This window comes from Xiphophorus maculatus, chromosome 9, assembly GCF_002775205.1.
Source record: "Xiphophorus maculatus strain JP 163 A chromosome 9, X_maculatus-5.0-male, whole genome shotgun sequence".
NCBI lineage: Eukaryota > Metazoa > Chordata > Actinopteri > Cyprinodontiformes > Poeciliidae > Xiphophorus > Xiphophorus maculatus.
In genome coordinates, this window is record NC_036451.1 from 18600950 (window position 1) to 18619210 (window position 18261).

Below are 18261 nucleotides of genomic sequence, written 5' to 3' on the forward strand. Positions count from 1 at the left end.
TCTTCTTTACTTTAGACAATGTTGTGTCACTGGCATATTTAGATGACCTATCTTTCCTGATTGCGACAGATTACTGCAGGGTCAAATTGGTGTCTGCACTGAGGAGGAAGTTTGACATCCATTTAAAATGGCCTGTATCGAAGTCAGAAAATTAGTGATTTCAAACCAACAATATTGATACTGTATAGCATCATTTGACTAATCTCATCCTTAGATCTGGACGGAAAAAGTTTTGATTATTTTTTTTATTATTATTTAACTCAAGATTTTAGGAAAGTTTTCTTAAAACAGATGGCAATGAAAAACGTTAAGTTACATCTAATTGGCTGTAAAATACAATGTCATTGTTACAGTGTATTAAAATTTCATAAATTATAAAGTCGGCTAAGATGTATCACATTTTGATAAAGGATTTTGAAAAGACTGTAGCATAATAGTTGAAATCCTTCCAACATGCTTTTGCAGATTTTTATTTGTATGAGAAATGTTTGGTAAAACAAAATTATTGAAGTTAGATGAGTGGTTCCCAAATTTTTCAGATTGAGATCCACAAAGTAAACCCAATCTATTTGTTGAACACACAAGCATTACTAGTCAGTCAATATAAATCCAGATGGCAATACTAAAAGCCAACAACTTAATTGTATTACTATTTGAGACTAGTTCACTTCTTTATGTTTTTTTTTTGTTTTTCTTAAGAGTATCTAAGTTGAGTTTGCAACCCCCAACTTCAGGGACCACAGTTAGATGATTGTACTAAACATACTGAGGTAAAATTTATGAACATAAGTACTTCAGCAATTTCAGATAAATTAATGTCAAATTCTGGTTTTGTTAAAGGCTGTAAATAACACAAAAGTTTTCATAGTTGGAAAAAAATGTAGAGCTGTGCATTTTGGATGATAAATTAATCTATCAGTTGTAGGTAAATTGGGACAGAATACATCCAAAAATGTATTTCAATTAATTTTGTTTCTTTGGAAACATACATTATTTATTGTGTCCCCGTTGTTACTTATAATCTAAACGTATGATGCCATAGGTTGACAAAGTGTTTTGCTTCATACTACATAATACAATTCTCTCTGTCCTTCCCATGTAAGGGACCTTACACCACTTCTATTTTTAAAAGGCATTCGGTTGTGTGACTAGTGTGCAGATAAATAAGAAAATATCTGCAAGATTTTAAAGTTACGCCTCCAACTAAATCTTACCCATATAACCCATTTTACTTGAGATCACCAAACTTTTTAAGTTCTCACAATAATGTCGCAACAATGAAGAAAAAAGTATTTATTTCGACAGTTATCAGAAAGATATATATTCTACATAACATTTCTTTAATTTAACTTAATAACAGACACTTTGTTACACAAAAGCATACGGTTATAGTAAATGTAACTGCACTGGCTTCCTCGCAGAGCAGTGACTTCATCAGTGACCAGCCGCTGAATATTCAATGAAAAGCAACGGGACTTCTCGGTTTACGACAGAGTGTGGGAACGGTGGGTAAGATGGCGGCGCTGAAGGAGGAGCAGTGCTACGGACTGTCCTGTGGAAGAGTGAGCAACGGCAGCAATGTCACCGTCTTTCACGTTAAACTCACTGACAGCGCGCTGAGGGCGCTTGAAGGCTTTCGGAGCAGCAAGGTAATTTTGTTGTTCGTAGCGGCGCGCCATTCTGGTTCGGGTCTGAACTCTTTTCCTGTCGGCAGTGAGAGAAGCAGGCAGGCAGGCAGAGGGAGGTCAGTCACCGCTCTGTCTGCCGCTGCCTTCAAAGCTGAAACACTGCAGCCTGGTTTATAAAGTCTGTCTTCTTTTGAGTTGGAAATGTTGTAGCGAGGCTTTTTTTTTTTTTTTTTGACTTCACACTGACCGTAGTCTTGCATTTATCAAGCTCGCTGCTTTCAACACAAGAGCCTCAATGGTTATTTCATTGGTTTGCGCAACAGTTTTTTTACTTAATTCGCCCCAACATGAGTTGGGAATGAATCTGACAACCAGGGGAGAATCTGGGCTGTCATGTGTCGATGCTTCCAGAAACTTTGTTGAGCTGCAAAGAAATGTTTTTGGCAGACCTTTGCTAGCAGAACTAGCCTGCGACTGCCTGGAAGCAGCGAGGGTTGGAGCTTTAAATCGTCTGTTCTGAACTAACGCCTTCTTATAAAGTAATGTCAGGGGAAAGTGTGAATTGGGTTGACAGGCAAATGACGACGCCGTGAATAATTATGAGAGAACAGCCAACATTCATGCGAGTAGTGTCTATTTCATTTCCCAACCCCCTCAGTTCCAGTAAATGCTCACGTACTCATCACAGCCTAAAAATTGCGTCAAACTTAAAATTTCTGGTTTTATTTTGTTTTATACATATCAACATTGGCTTTCAAATAATCTACAGCCATTGCGCTTATAGCTTCTTCTTGCTCGCTGGACTTTCTGTGCCCAGAGCTTTAAGTCTGTTTGTGCCCATCTAATGTTTCAGCTTCTATAAATATTTGACAGGGAAAACCTGACAGGGCAGGAGGAAAGGGCCTTATCTCCAGCTTCAGTGGCTGTCTACAGCAAGACTGCAGCTGATAAACCAAAACAGATAAACTGGAACAGGTAAACTGGGTTTTAGTAAGAGGGATTTTCTCTCAGTTGCATTACACAAGTGTTTGTGCTCGCTAAGAATGTGAAACTTTATTTTTCTTTGGAGATGCAGAGAACCATTTCACGCCTGAAACACAAACTTCTGTTTCAGTTTTATGCTTTTAAAACTACTTGCCACACTTTTTGTGTAAAATCAGCGAATTTCTCTTTAGCTCTGGTTTGTTGCCTATAGAACACAATGTAATTGTTAGTTTATTTTTTTAATCAATTGTATTTCAATCAAGTTCAAATCTACTCTACCCAGAAACAAGCTTCCACACACATGCCTGTTGTGATATCACATTTGGCAACTAGGAGGGCAGAGTTCTTATTTATATTTATTTGGATGTTTTGAATAATGTTACTCATCCAAATGATCTGAACTTTGTAAGGCAGCAGTAAAACATTCAAGTCATGTAAAAACAGACCGTAGGGTTTCAGGAAAATTTGGCTTTATTAGCGCACATGGAAGCAGTTTGTGGAAAGGATAAGGGAAATCTAAAAATGGTCAGATTTCATTTGTAGAACAGTCTGTACCAGAGGGTGGCAACATCCACAATTCAAAGAGCCATTTTTTCCCCTTCTCAAACTAAACTACACATAATCCTTCAAACAAGCCTACTGTTTATTTATTCGTTTTGCTTTTTATGGTTAAGGTTTCAACATTGTATGTCCATTTTTAGGTTTTAGAGCAGAGAAAATCCATTAAACCATTATAGCAAGAGAATGAATACATTCTAACAGCAAAACATATTTAAACATGGCGACAAAAGACAAACCTTGTACATTTAGGAACGCGGTTCAGTTCTATATACTCTGGGTGAAAAGTTACAAAAAGCTACTGTGGAGGAACGTAAGAGCTGCAGGTTTCAGACCCCAGCAATCATCATTCTAGTCAACAGTGGCGGCCAGTGAAAAAAAATCTTACTGTGCCGGTACAGTTTTCCTTCATAGTTCATAATGATTCAGACTACTGGTAGGAAAATAACTATATCTCCTCAATAATATACCATTCTTCATACTTCAAAATAACGTGAAGGGTCATTTGAACTAAAAGAAAAAGGTCTGTTAGGTATCTTGCAAAATATACAGTATTTAAGTATTAAACGGCCGACACTGAATCCAACTCAAAACTGTGAAAAATACCAAACCACTGTATGACTGCCTAGAAGTTTAACTCTGAACAAACAGGCTAATTTCTGTTGAAATTGAACTTTTGAGTATCAATTAATGGATGAAATAATCATGGCTGCAAACATAAAATTAACCAAGAAATCAGAAGGACTTTACCAGGCACCACTTCTGTGGTGCAGAAGAGAATTAAGAGGAGTTTATTGGAGGGAAATTCACAGTTGAATAGTCAGTTGGTGGAAATGTTGTGCAAGTAACTCAGATTACATTTAAGCACACACTACTAAGGAAAACTGTCTTTAAGTCCTACGTCACTCGTACGTTAGGTGCAAACTTGACTGGATGTTGTTATTGCTGATGTAATCAAAGGTATTGGTTTGACGGTAACCTTTGCGGGGCTTGTGTGTCAGTTTAAGTGGCTACACTTCGGTTTGTTATCATCTGGCATGACTGTTGAAGATGGCGTTCATCAGTGCAGACTCACAAGTTTGTCAGCCGTTTAACTTTGTGCAGCTGTCAGGAGAATATTACACCATAGATGAAAGGGACTGATAAACTGGAGAGACGGACCAGGAAGTGACGAACCTGTTTGCAATTTTCATCCTAATCAGATAAGCAGTCTTGCAGCCACCGTGGCCAAGTTCATTATAGATTAACCGTGTCTTTATGCTTTTCCCACTTATTACACTTAAAACGCTTACTCGGATTTATGGGATAGAGTCTGCTGCATAACCAAATGGGTTCATGAAGGGCTTATTTTGTTAGGAGTGCTTTAAGCATTGGCATGGAAATAAGCACATGCAAGATCACCTGGAGAACGGAGGATTATGTTTGAGTCACTCTTTTCTTTTGGGTATAAGGAGTGTCTTTGGTAAAGGTATATGAGATCTCAGTTTGCATTCCAGATGAATGTAAATGACAATTATAGATGATGGGAAAATTAATCCAAATAAGTTATTGTTTTAAAACATGCAAGTTTCATATGGGTATACATAGATGCACTACAATTTGTGTATGTCATTTGTAACAAATCTGCATAATTAAAAGTTATAAAGGAGAGCTTAAAATGCTTTTGAAGAATAACAAACTTATAGTATTGCATGACAAACCAACAGCATCATAGGATTTGGCTTTATGCTTAGCTGAACATCAATAACAACCAACTTAATCACCTAACTTAGATAGAGGCTATGTGCAATCTAAGTAAAATTAATCTTATGTTTCTTTGCAACACCCTAGACTTCAGCCTCAATTGTTTTCATTGTGACTCAGACATTTTTTTCCTTAAGTATTTACACGCCTTTAGCTTCGTCATAACCCGAATGCTGGCTGGTACCCAGCTGCAGCAGCGGGTTGGATAAGGTAAAGAGTTAAACTCTTAATTGCATCACTGTGCTGTGACTAAATATATTGTGTAGACACTGACGGAGCAAGACATTTTTTTCCTTTCAGATATTTTCAGCTTATGCCTATCTAAGCTAGCCAAATGCAAAATGCTGGCTCAGGTGCAGAGCTTATGCAGTTTGCTTATTGGCTTCAGAGTATTTTCCATGTTGTTTCTGGACGTTGCGCAACATCCACCCAGCAGCCATGGCGCTGTCTGTGTAATGAGTGCTTCCTGTAAGAGACATGACTATCAGCTGGGTTCCTCTCTGCACATTTGAGGACAAAGTTAACCGGAGCTCCTGCTGTGGGACTTGGAGCCCAACACTCACTCTTCCTTTTTATCATGTTTGTATTATTTTTTTTCCTTTAACCGGGTGTGACGCAAGTGAGGAAATGAGTAATTCTGCTACCAGCGTCATCCAGAACGGTTTCTAGAGAGCGGATGAGTATTTAATAACGCCTTGGAAAGCTGTTGTCGATTGTATTGAGAAACAAACTGTGATTCAGCAGTGCTCAAGATTACTTTTTTTTTTTTTTGCTATAAAGAAACTAAATATCAACTGGCATTTGCAAGTTTTTCAAAGCTAAATTATTTTCTAATTACTGGCATTGTTGTATTGCAGCCTGGAATATGTGATCTGGTTGACATGTTGCTTCATCCTTTCATACAGATCGCACAAAATGTATTTGTGCCAAATTGTGTCAGCAATTGAGTGTAGAAAATGTCAGACTGAAAACCACTGACCCCTATAGAAGTGTACACAAGCAAAAACAAGCAAACCTTCTCCCAATGTTTAGGCAATACACATGTTTATTCAACACAAATAACTCGGTGTGAACTAAGGCTTAGATTAATTTTGTCAAACTATCAATCGTATACGAAGCCAAACTTGTGACCCTAAGGTGAATTGGTGACAGACTCCTGACCTTAATATTGATATTTTAGACTGCTATTTGATGTCCAGAGTCTTCTTTTGATTAATGTTTTGACTGAAGTTTTCAGCAGTTTGCTGTAACTATAACATAGTTAATGACTGGGTATTGCACTGTTTAAAAATAAAACCTTTAAAAATAGATGAGATGAAAATTGGACCGTGCGATTAATCAAGTTTTGATTCATGAAAGTGAGAAGTAAAATGTAATTCTATGCTAAAATAAAGTTTGCTTCAAGACAAGCATGGTTCTTAAGCATAGAAAAAAATACAGAGTAAATAAGGATATAGTTAATTCAGATGTGTTCGACAGCAGCTCTGTAGACTTTCTGTGCTTTTGATCATTTTGCTGAATATTTTCTTTAGCAATGAACTACAGCAGCAGGGAAAGTTGCACTGGATTGTTTAATTTCTTCACCGTTTAATGGCCGACTGAGCTGTTGTCTGAAACATTTTTTTTGCATTACAAAGTTCATCTCTATGAACACAGTCAGTGAGCTGTTTGTGTTTTGAAGCTAATATTTAAACAGATAGTGTGAACTTATGTGTTCCTGGAGGCTTACCATTTCACTGTTGCAGCTTCAGGAGCTTCATTGACCTTTTTTAAGTTGCTCTCTAACATCAGTGTTGTAACATTAGCACAACTAGCATATGGGATCTTTTTGCATTTCCTCTTTTTCTGTCTGAATACATTTTTGGTGTAAATATTTTGTGTTGAAACCTGAATCATCAGATTGTATTACTGATTTAAAAAACTAATTTTCGTGGCAAGCTATGGGCCTGGGCATCTACGCCCTGTCTCAACCCTCATGAGATCGGAGCGAAGTAATGGATCTGGATTTTGTTGTCCAACTTTGGTTGGTCTGCCAGCACCATGGTTATTTAAGGAATGCTTATTCCTCCATCTCAGCAGATCACGGGTCAGTGCCAGGGACGGCTGTAATGACTAAAGCCAAATATGACTCACTAAATGTCATGATGTTCCTCTGTCCTGTGACAGCGTTACTACAAGTGACCATATCAACGCAGTGTCACAGCAGACTGTCTGACCTGCTGTGTCTTTTGGCAATACGTGTTCCCACAACACGTATTGCCTTAGAACCAGCAGCAATTTGGAGCTTTGTATGTCTATAACCTTCAGCTGAAAAATGTTTTATTAGCCCTAAGAGATTGCATAAAATAAAATTAAACAGAATTTGGAAAACCTTGATGGAATCCCCTCTAACATGGTGCTGGATTTTCTCTGCTTGTTTTAAATAGGAGAGTCCCTTTAAGTAAAAAAAAAAAAAAAACAACCTTTAATACAGATGTAACACACAGTTATTTTTGTGACTGTTTTCAAGCTAATGACATACTTTTTAGGTCCATCCTGTTTTAACTCACATTTTGTCAGCAAATGTATCACAATGATATTTGCAGTATCCTTATAAAGACATTCAGTAAGTGTAAATGATGCTTACAATACTGGATCGCTTATATTTTCAAGTTTTTTTTGTTTGTTTGTTTGTTTTTTTTTTAGATCTATTTAAATGCTTTTTGAGATTGTGGACAACTATATAAAAGCAGGTTGATGCACTGCAGTATCCATTAACCTGAGTTATATCATTATTCTCAGCTATACCTATGTTGTAAAGAATTTCCTGTCGTATGAGGGTAAATATGTTTATATGAAATAAAGGCCCTACAGAAGTGAACAGAATGTCATAAGTATAGTCCACATTAGTGTGTTTAACACTTGTTCTTGAATAACACTTAACTCACAACACTAATGCACTCTGCAAATTCACATTTATTGTTAAATTCTACTTTTTGTTCCAGCAAACCTCTCTGTTTCTGCAACAATAGAAAGGAATAATGTGTTTCTTTTAGAGGAACTTCTGACTAGGGAACTCGCTTCTTGCTCCTGACGATATTTGCATGTGGAAGAGTTTGTAGAAATCATTGATTAATTTTGAATTTATGCGTGATGCTGCTTTTGTATTATCTTGCGACAAAAACAGCAGCTTGGAGTTTGCCGGCCCGAGGTGTTTTCTTTTGTCCCAGCTGCACAGGTACATTCTCCGTTTTTCTGAGGTTGTTGTTTATGATGCAAGTGGCTCTTGCCAAACAGGAATAAAAGCAGTGAGTCCAACAGCCCCTTTGTTCTAAAAAGCACCAAAAAATGCTGAGTGCAACAAGAGAATGAATATTTAGGGGAAAATGTTGCAGAACTTTTCAGAACCTGAAAATGACATGGTTAAGGTCAAATGTGTTTGGAGTTGTATATATCAATGCAAGTTATCAAGACTGCTCTTCTGCTACCACTTGTTTAATAAAAGCATATTTTCTACGTTGCAACGTCAACATAGAAAATGTGAGTGCAGTGTGATTGAAGCAGCAGTATTAAAGCCATTACAATTCATGCTGATTACAGAAAAGGTTACACACCAGCCTAATTATTGCGTACCACTCCTCTTCCTTTAAATCAGTGTTCTCAAGCTGCAGTCCTCGAGGGCTGGAGTCCTGCAACTTTTAAATGTGACCCTTGTCCTACACACTTGAATCAAATGGTCCAACTGCCTCACCAGCATGCAGTGAAGCTCTACAGAGCTCTGCTAATGAGCTAATATTGGAGCCAGGTGTGCTGAAACAGACATCTGAAGTCACAGGACTCTGGCTCTTGAGAAATGCAGTTTGAGACCCCTGCTTTAAACACTCACCAGACAATTTATTAGGTACATCTCATATAGTGGCAAAAGAGGACAGTTATGTATCTTCCAGGCACATAGTGCAGTTTTATAGAACAATCAAATAGCTAGGTTACCTTCAATTAATATGAGAATGTTGTATCAAAAACAACTTAAAGGTAAACTGACTTAGATTGATAACAATATGATGCTTTGAAATTGGCGTCACTCTTTTTAAGATCCTCCTACCCTTTCCAATATTCTAGCTGCAGCACGTCATCACAACAATTCTTCTCCATTGATGACGTTTACAACCATTCTTAAGCGTGTTGTAGGTGTTTGCTAATTGCTGCTGGTAGAGCTGTGTGGCCGTGGCGCAGGGAGCTCAACTGGAGACTAAAGATCCAAGTTCTGGGTGAATGGATGGCGCGTCGTACGAAAGGGTGTTAAGATATCTTCGAATGTCTACCATGGGAAAGTATCCAGAATACCATTTCTGAATGCACAACACTGGTAAATTAGCACCAGTCAGATATTGTTTATGCACCACATCCTACCCAAGTAATTGATGGTGACCACGATCATCCCTTTTAAGACTGCAGTGTACCCATTGTCTGACTGTGGCTTCCAGCAGGATAATGCACCAGGTCATTAAGATCACATCTTCTCAAACTGCTTTTTTGTACATGACAGGAAGGTCGCTGTACTTAAATGACCTACGCTTTCACCAGATATCAGTTCAACAGAGCATTTTTGAGGATGTGATGTAATAGGAGTTGAACAATGTGGACAAATCTGCAGCAACTGCATGGGGCTCTCTTGCCAAAATCAACCAGAATCCCTAAGAGAGCATTTTCAACACCCTGTTGAATCTATGCACCTTAAAAACAAGACATTTAAATGCAAAATGGGTGCCAAAATAGTACTAATATGGTATTCCTAGTAAAGTGGCCAAAGAGTGTATGATACTGTTTGTTTATGTTAAATTTTCTGGTCTATCCTGTTAAAATATAAAATTTTTTCTCACTTTTTTCACCTTTCAATATATATATTTTCAAAGCATCACCCTTTTCCTTAAAAAAAACTTTAGAACTGTAAAGATAATAAAAATCTTTTTGCTTTTTGTAAATTACCTTGTTTCTGTTTGTAAATGTCATTTTAGAAGCAGCTTGTGAGGTGTGTGTGTCACATGCAACATAAACTGATCTTACTTTTACAAAGGGTGCATACATCTTAAAGTAATGCCTCCATTTGAAGCACAAGATCAAACGTACTGATGCATTCATCAGTAAAAGACATGAAAAGCTTCAAAGGATGTCTTCGTAGTGTTGAAGAGCCAGCTCCTGTAAAAGCACCAATAACTGGGCCCAATAAAGCCAACATCTGTTACTTGGGCTCATAATCTCAGCTATGTTTAAGGGCCAGAGTGGAAAGATGTAATCAGCAATATAGACACTGTCATTTCACCATTGTAGAGTGCAGACTGCTCCTTCCACTTCTTTAATCTTAGACAAGTTGAACATCTCAATGTGGCAGTGATGCTAAATAAATACCTGATAATTTCAGCTCATATACCTATTTAGACCTGGCCATTTGTTTGCCTATTTCCACTTAAAATATAAAAAGGACTTCCATAAATGTAATGATTTTTGGCTGATTTTTTGTTTGTTTGTTGTTAGGGTCTTAAAGGGATGATTGATTGTTTTTTTTTCTCTACCATAGTTATAGAAAAAACATTGAGGTTCAAGATTGTCCTCTTTTTTTTTTTTTCTTCATATAGTGCCAGCTGCTTTTCCAAAATAACGGGAATATGCAGTCGGAAAGTGTTGGTGAAATAGGCAACACGTTTTAAGCAGGGTTAGTTTCAGAATGGTGAGCTTGGCAACAAAGAGGAGCCTTGTCAAGCTGATCCTCACTCTGTTGCTGGTTGGCTCTGACTGGGAGCATCCACAGCCCTGATCGGTGATCAGGACCCAATCTCTGTCACTAAGGTTGGCCCTGTGGAACATTCTGGGCTCAGGTCCCAGAGAATAGTGACATGTCAGCAGCCCATTGAAATGAACAGGCTGAGGATAGCACTATGTTAGCAGTGTTACCAGAGTGGCGGGGGAAGTGGGGAGACTGTTGGGTGGGGATTGCTAAAACCTGCAATGTTTAAAATTTCAGGAATAGTGAGCTGCTTTGTCAGTTTTGGTGCTCTGAGCGAGCACATTGCATGAGGAAATGAAACGGCCTCTTTCTGTAAAGCTTGTGAACTAGAGCATTTCTTCCTTTCCCCCCCTTTTTTTGTTGTTTTTAGTCTGGTTGTCAGACAAAGTGGTTCTGTGTCTTTATAATGTCCAGCATGTACCACACAGCTGCCAATTAAACCTCCACTTAAATCTTAAGAGTTTCTGAAAATGTACTTGCACATACAGTAGTTGCTAGTTTGACTTTATGCAGCCAATGACAAAACCTTTCCTTGAGATGCTTGTTGTTGTGTCTTAGTGCATCTTTTCCTTCTTAATAATTTCTTAGTTATTCCTAGCATTGAAATATTTTCTATGAAATCATTTTACTTTCAAGTTTTACTACTTTAAAGTAATATATTTATTCATGTGTTTTCGTTGCTTCAAAAATATCAGGCGTTAAAGCAAATAAACATCATTTCATAAATAAGTAACTTAAATGTATTGTGAAATTTGGTTTGTCTTACAGCTTTAAGCAGAGAATTACTAATGTTGAAAACAAGTGGGATAACTGTCCAGATATTTGTATGTTTTGTCAGGATGATGCAACAGAAAACGTTGGGCTTTTACTGTGAAGTTGAGTAATAACTGTACTAGATATTGCATCGTCTAGAGGAACCTTATGACCTTTATGGTTGGGTGAAAAGTTTTGTAGTTGTTTCACAAGACATTTTAGAAACCCAATTTGGTATAGATTGTGGAACCCCATTTCTGAAAAAACATTTTTCCTCATAATTATAAGACTGTATCTCATATCACTTAGCTATGACATTATCATGACTTAAATATTTTATCCTCAAGATAAATTGTTTCATATCCTGCTAAATATTTTTGTTGCATTTAATATAAAAACTTCAATAATTGCCTGTATGCATGAAACAAAGTGACATTTTAAACAATTACGTTCTTAATTCCAGACACTCAGGGTTTCCCCAAGTGTATTTATTATTAGTCACCAGGTTTTACATTTTTAACACAGAAACAGAAACGAGCTACCACTCGTACCACTGGGGTTAGCAGGTTTTCTAGGGGAAACCCTGAAGAATATCAGACTTTTATGATCTGTGGTTGTTGTCCCCATACAGACCTGATGACTTGTGTGAAAAACAAGAAAGGATCATCTTTGTTTAAGAAAAAACATAAAAAACGTTGTCCAGACATGTTTATTGGCTTTACATTATGGCTTTTATCTAGAGTATGAGATCATACAAAATGACATTAAACTATTGTTTAATGTTTATGCTGTCAGTGCAAAACATCTCACGAAGAATGATTCAATTTATTACCTTGATAAAGTCTGGTATTGTACAACCAAAACTGCTAATGTACAAAATGGGGTCATGCTCCTTGTCCTCTCAGTCAGAGGTCCATTGTTTTCTCATTTGTTTTGATCTGTAACAAATGGCTGCATATCTGTTTATGCTGCAGAATAACTTGTCCCCAAATCTTTAGAAACGTCTTCCTTTCTGGCTAAAGGAACATCCAATAACCTTTGGAAGACCGAATGTCAAACTAGTGCAATGGTTGTAAAAATACCTTCAGAGAGTGAAGGTTTACCAATTAATTAGGCGACCATGTCTTTGAGATGGTTGCCTGAATTTTAATGTAACATTTAAATTCAGATACAATCTTACTTTTAAATTCGTCATTGCATTATTTAACAAGCTAAGCCCAAATTTAAACTTGTGACCAGAGAAACAAAGGAAACTCTATGACCCAGTGGTCTGAAGGACCACCTCTATCAGCCTGAAAATATTTGTTCTGTATGACTTGACTATTATCTTGAGATTGTTTCCTTGTAAATTCATTTCCAGTACATCAGCTCTTTTTTTTTTAGTATGACTTGCACTGAGGTTTCTCCAGGTCCCTCACAGGTTTTCAGTTGTTTTGAATTTTGGACTTTGACTAGACCATTGGAAAATGTTCATTCTTTATCTGATGAGCTACATTTTACCTGTTGCATGAGCCAGCGCTGGCGTAGCTTTAGTTGTCACAGATGGCCTTACCTTTGACCAGAAATTAATTAGCTGCGTTCACAACTGGCCCTACACTGGAAGGTGCTGCTGTAGCTGCAGAAGACTCTCTGTGAACCAGCTATCCCAGCACTATACCTGATGGTTGGTGTGAGGCGTTTTTGTTATGTGATGATGTGCTTTACGACCAATCTTCTCCACTTTCTGTATTTAATAAATAAATGTTGCAGAGCTCTCGTAGTTGGTTGAGTTTCAGCTTTGCAAACCAAACCATATTTAGGATCTTTATGTTAGTGAAATTTTTGAATTGTAATGACACAGATTTTAATGTAAGCTGATGAAATTTTGGTAAAATGCCAGCAATCAGGGCTTTTTTCCCCTCCAGTGCCCAGGTGTGTTCATTTAGCTATTGAGTGACTGTTGAGGAGTTGATGTAATTTTGTGTAATAAATTTTGCTTATTGAATCATTTAATTGAAAATATGATTTTTGAGATGTGGCCTGAGTTGAACATATTTTACAAGTCAAAATAAAGCCTAAACTAATTTCTGTTTCTTTATTGCAGATCCTGTCACAACAGCCATTCGTCAGATTTAATGGAAACCAAGGGGTAAGCAAACAATCTTTCACTACCTCAGCACAGCCATTCATGCACGTGTTACAAAGCATTGTTTCTTTATATGGTATTGCTCTGGAGGCATTACAGTTAACCTCCTGATTTTTTAAAATATATTTATTAGTGCCGAAATACATGTTTGAGCCTTCATGAGATGCAGCTTAGTTTAAGATTTCATCATTTTGATGCTGACACACACACAGTGCTGTAAATTCATGTCCACCCACTCCCCAGTGTTTCATTTCTTAGAAAGCAAAGCAACAGAAGCTCGCATTGTTTTCTTAAATTATTGCTTCACTGTTATTTGTTGTGTGTTATTACCTGCATTGTATTCCTTTTTTTTTTTTTAAAGCTGTTTATTTTCCTTCGGTTTGCAGGTCTAGCCATATTTATGGTCAATATTAAAAACTGCAACATTAAAATGTACTAATCTATAATTGCAGTGCTATAACCTCAAACAGGAAGAGATTTTATCTTTAATTTGCATACTTTTGTTCAGTGAGAAAAAGAATCCCAGTATAAGAAATGAGATTTTTTTTTTTAATATTCACTAGTAATGCAGCCCCAGTCTTCCCCTTTGATTTCTTTTCCTCAGCTAAACTCACGTTTCTGTTGGATTGAGGTCTGGGGACTGAGATCAAGATGAACCTTTTATTTTGTGAATCATTTCCATCTTGACTTAAATCATTATCCTGTGATGATCTTTATCTTATCCACTTTGACTTAGTGTGTACTGGTATTTCAAACAGGTAATTATATTAAAGCACTCTTATGAGTATGGTTCTCCCACATCTTAAAAAAACCACCCGACCCCCATATATTCAAATTAATAGGTCATTTCTGTACTTTTCAGTTTGAGATTATTTGAGATGTTTTCCAGAGATGTTTTAAACTTTAATGGGGTTTCAAATCAATGTGGCCAGAAGTTTGAGTTTGACCAATCAATGCGTTTTTAATATATTTTTTTGTTTGTGTCCATATATTTTTGTGACTTATGTTCTTTTTCCTATGTTGTCTTTGGTCAGTGGATATAAGGGCTGAAGGATGGATCAGCTTTGAGTTTTTTTTTTCTTTTTTTCAGCATACTTAGCATACTCATGTTTCTGTCCATTATAGGAGTCATTGTAGGGCTTTGCGAAATTTGACCACGAAGCATCCGTCTCTGGAGAAATGCTAGGATTCTCTGGATTGTCTTTTTTTATTTATTTATTTTAGTTTTGGAGCAGTTTTATTTGCCTGTGTGGTACTTTCTATAGAAATACAATCTATTTTAACTCTCCAGGAAGAAATCTGAGTAGTTATGCAGAGTTTTCACACAGTGAGAAAAATGATTGGCATGGAAAAAAAAACCTAATTGTACAGACTGAAAAGGGCAAATAATATTCATATAATTAAACCCTGAAGCAAGGATTATGTTCACTCAACACACATCTGCTTGCTTTCCTCTTCTGCATTAAAAGCAGGTCAGTGAAAGCATAAAGTTGACTCACCGACAAGTGATAATGGATGTATTAGACAGGGGGTTTTTATGTTACTGTATTAATACATCCTTATTCCTGCACCTGGTTGCTGCTAATGTGTCAAGAAAACTAACCATACAGTTGTGCAAGTATTTCTGTATTGGCTAGTAATGGTATTCACAAAGAGACAAAACAAATGGTTAACGTGTGTGGGCGTGCTCAGTCTGACATTGGTCCTGGGTTTATGTGCTCTTCTGTTTTGCAAATGTTCAGGTTACTTTGACATGCTCTTGGCTGGCACAGCTGGTGATTTCCTATATCCAAACACTCTGCTGGCAATGCAGCCACATCCAGAATATTGTAATTATAGGCTTCTTGTGGCTCTCATTCCAAGAACTGCAGAAACTTCTAACATGTCCGTACACGATGATGTTGCATATATGGAAAGGTATAATTTTACTCTGCTACATTTTATTTCCTGCACTGATTGGCCTAACTCACACTATTACTTTCAACTGATTATTTGACTTTACCTTGACATATGTCATTAAGTGTCGTAATAGGAAATCGTTGAAGCTCAGGTAACATTTTCTGATTCGTACATAAACAAACAACTTGGTATGAGAATAATTGGGATGTTTGAGATCCATTCTCATGAGGATTTGTTATTTTTTTAGACCTCCACATTCATCCTTACGTTAGAATATAAATTGGGATAGATGCAAAGAAATCTTGTGGGGAGGAAAAAAAGGGTCTATGAGACAAACTGAATATTTACGTTCAGTGACGAGAAGAACCTAAACCTTTTGGCAATCACACACCACCTGCTGATTTTTAGGTGCATCCCACTTAATTTGAATACCATCCAGAAGTAAATGTATTTCTGTAATCCAGTTAAACCCGAATGTTTATATATCTTCATTACACACAGCGTGGTATATTTTTATTATTTGCTAAAGAAGCTGAGTTGTTAGTGTGCCGTTCCACATGCCTGCATTTGCTGAGTAGCTTTATGGAGATGCTGCAAACTGATCCGACCTAAACCTCGCTGTTGATCAGGGGTTTTATCAAGAGGAAGATGAGGGGCATCAGATGTGCTGAAGGCTGCTACTAAAGCAATCTAGACTTCTTTAACTCTTCAGCAGAGCCACAAGCTCATTGTCTCCATGCTGTGCTGCATGGATGCACTAATTCATGCAAAGAAGCCCCGACCAATTATTAATTTCATAAACTGAATAGTACATGGACCGACCTTTCAGTAGAGCCACATTCTTGCATTAAAATCTTTTGACGTTTTTGTAAAAATTGTAAGGTTTAATCATCAGAAATATCAAACACTTCTAAATCTCAATCTCTGTGCAACAAAAGTATGTAATATACATGTCTTTTCCTTTTTGAATTGAATTACTTGAATGAATGAACTTTTCTGTTATGCTTTAATTTATTGCGAAGCTCTGTTACAGTAAAGGGTTCAGATTTCTGCTAAAGCGAAAAAAAATGTGAAATGCCAGTTGTGCCAGTCACTGTTAACCAGACCTGCAGAATGGGCCATTTACAATTTTGGAATCCTTTTTTTGGGGAAACTATGCAAGCAATTTGAAAGAGAAAATTACTAGGAAGGACATTGAATGAACCATCTGCCTACCAAAAGCTTGCTTTCACCATTCAGATTAATGGAGGGAAGCCTGCTTTCAGTTTTGAAGAGGGTGTTTGTTGGAGGAAAGCTGTTCCTTGCTAGCTGTTGGCCCTTTTCCACCAGTACAGACACTGTTTTGTAGGTGGAATTCATTATACATTTATTGCAGTTCTGAACAGTGTAGCCTGTTTTCTTGAAAGGTACAGTTTATCCCTTAGTTATATCTTCATCTTCTGATTCCTCTACTTCATGCTGAAAAAGTGCTAACATTTTCTTGTACCTCATCTATTTTTTAATTCTTCTTTTAATCAGCCTGTCTGTTCAGAAAATGTGAACTGAAAATTCAGTCTCACTTTACCTGTTTTTGTTAAAGCTATGTTTTTAAAAATTTTTTATTTCCTTTACTTAACCAGGTAAACCCCATTGAGATTTAGATCTCATTTTCAAGATGTTGCAGAAAGTCCTTCGTTACTTGGCTTTTAGCATCCTCCTCTAGTGACATATTTGGCACATATAGTGCTGCCTTTCACATGCTGATACGGTGTTGCAAAGCTTATTTATCATCTGCCTGCATCATTCATTCTGGCAGAAGATTTTATTGATGCCGCAGGCTTGCCCAGAAAAATATTTGTTGCTACTAGTTCAGAATGCCAGTAAGAAGTGAGAAAGTGGCTAAATTATACAACAGATGGTCTGGCTGTCACAAGATCCCACTTTTCATTCAGTAAGATTCATTCATCTGGTACAACGTTCTCTCTCTCTCTCTGAGCTCTGGTAAAGCTTTCACAAATTTCTTTTAGAGTGAAAAGATTTAAAGTATGGAATCCGTATAAATCTTTAATAAAAGTAATGGCTATGCAGTGAAGGCTGCTTGTAAAATTAAGATTGTTTTGCACAAAGCATATGTCAATGTCTTAGCATCGGTAACACTAACAATTAGAAGAACAACAATGTATTCAAAAAAATCAAGAAGTGTCTTTTTTAATGAGTCTACTTATGATTTTAGTAAGTAATCACAGAAGATAAATACAAGAGAAATAAAACACATATAGTATCTAAATCTTCTGTACACTACTTTCTACAGAGTAGGAGAGGAATTTTGAAATAACATTTGAAATATCAAAGCTGAATAAAAATCTGTCTTATCAGATGTTCACTGATATCTCAACAGTTTTAAGAAAGGGGCTTGCAGTCTAATTTTAAAGTCTAAGGCAACTGAGGGAAAAATTCAATGTTTTGGAACCATCTTTGATCAGTTGGCTGCCCAAGCCAGAACTGGCAGGAGGGAATGGGAATAGAGGATGCCTTCTCTGAGTCAGACACAGCTGTTTAATTTTTCAGAACTTGTGTTTTGGCTATTGGGTTCGGCTCTGTTAGTCAGGAGATCACTCAGAAACTGGAAAGCTCTTAGTTCTGGCTCAGTTCGTTGGATGCTTGGATTGTTTCCCTACTTTGGATTTGAAACTGTTGAAGAAAGTCACTGAGGAATCCTAACTCTCCTGGAGGTGTAGAGGAAAAGCGGCTTCCAACAACAGCTTTGCTGGAATTAACAATTACACCTTGTGGTGAAAACCTTTTTTTGCGTCCACATCTCACCTTGTTGA

At 37.0% G+C, this 18261-nt stretch overlaps 1 protein-coding gene across 1 annotated transcript in view; it reads left to right on the forward strand.

Annotated features, from left to right (window-relative positions):
- Nucleotides 1-1478: 1478 nt before the first annotated feature.
- The window catches only part of ell (elongation factor for RNA polymerase II), a 37445-nt gene continuing 20662 nt past the window's right edge, over nucleotides 1479-18261 (forward strand). The window contains exons 1-2 of the mRNA XM_023339977.1: nucleotides 1479-1649; nucleotides 13511-13555. Of these exons, the coding sequence (XP_023195745.1) occupies nucleotides 1515-1649; nucleotides 13511-13555 (180 nt within the window). The 5' untranslated portion in view covers nucleotides 1479-1514. The remainder of the gene's footprint in view (nucleotides 1650-13510; nucleotides 13556-18261) is intronic.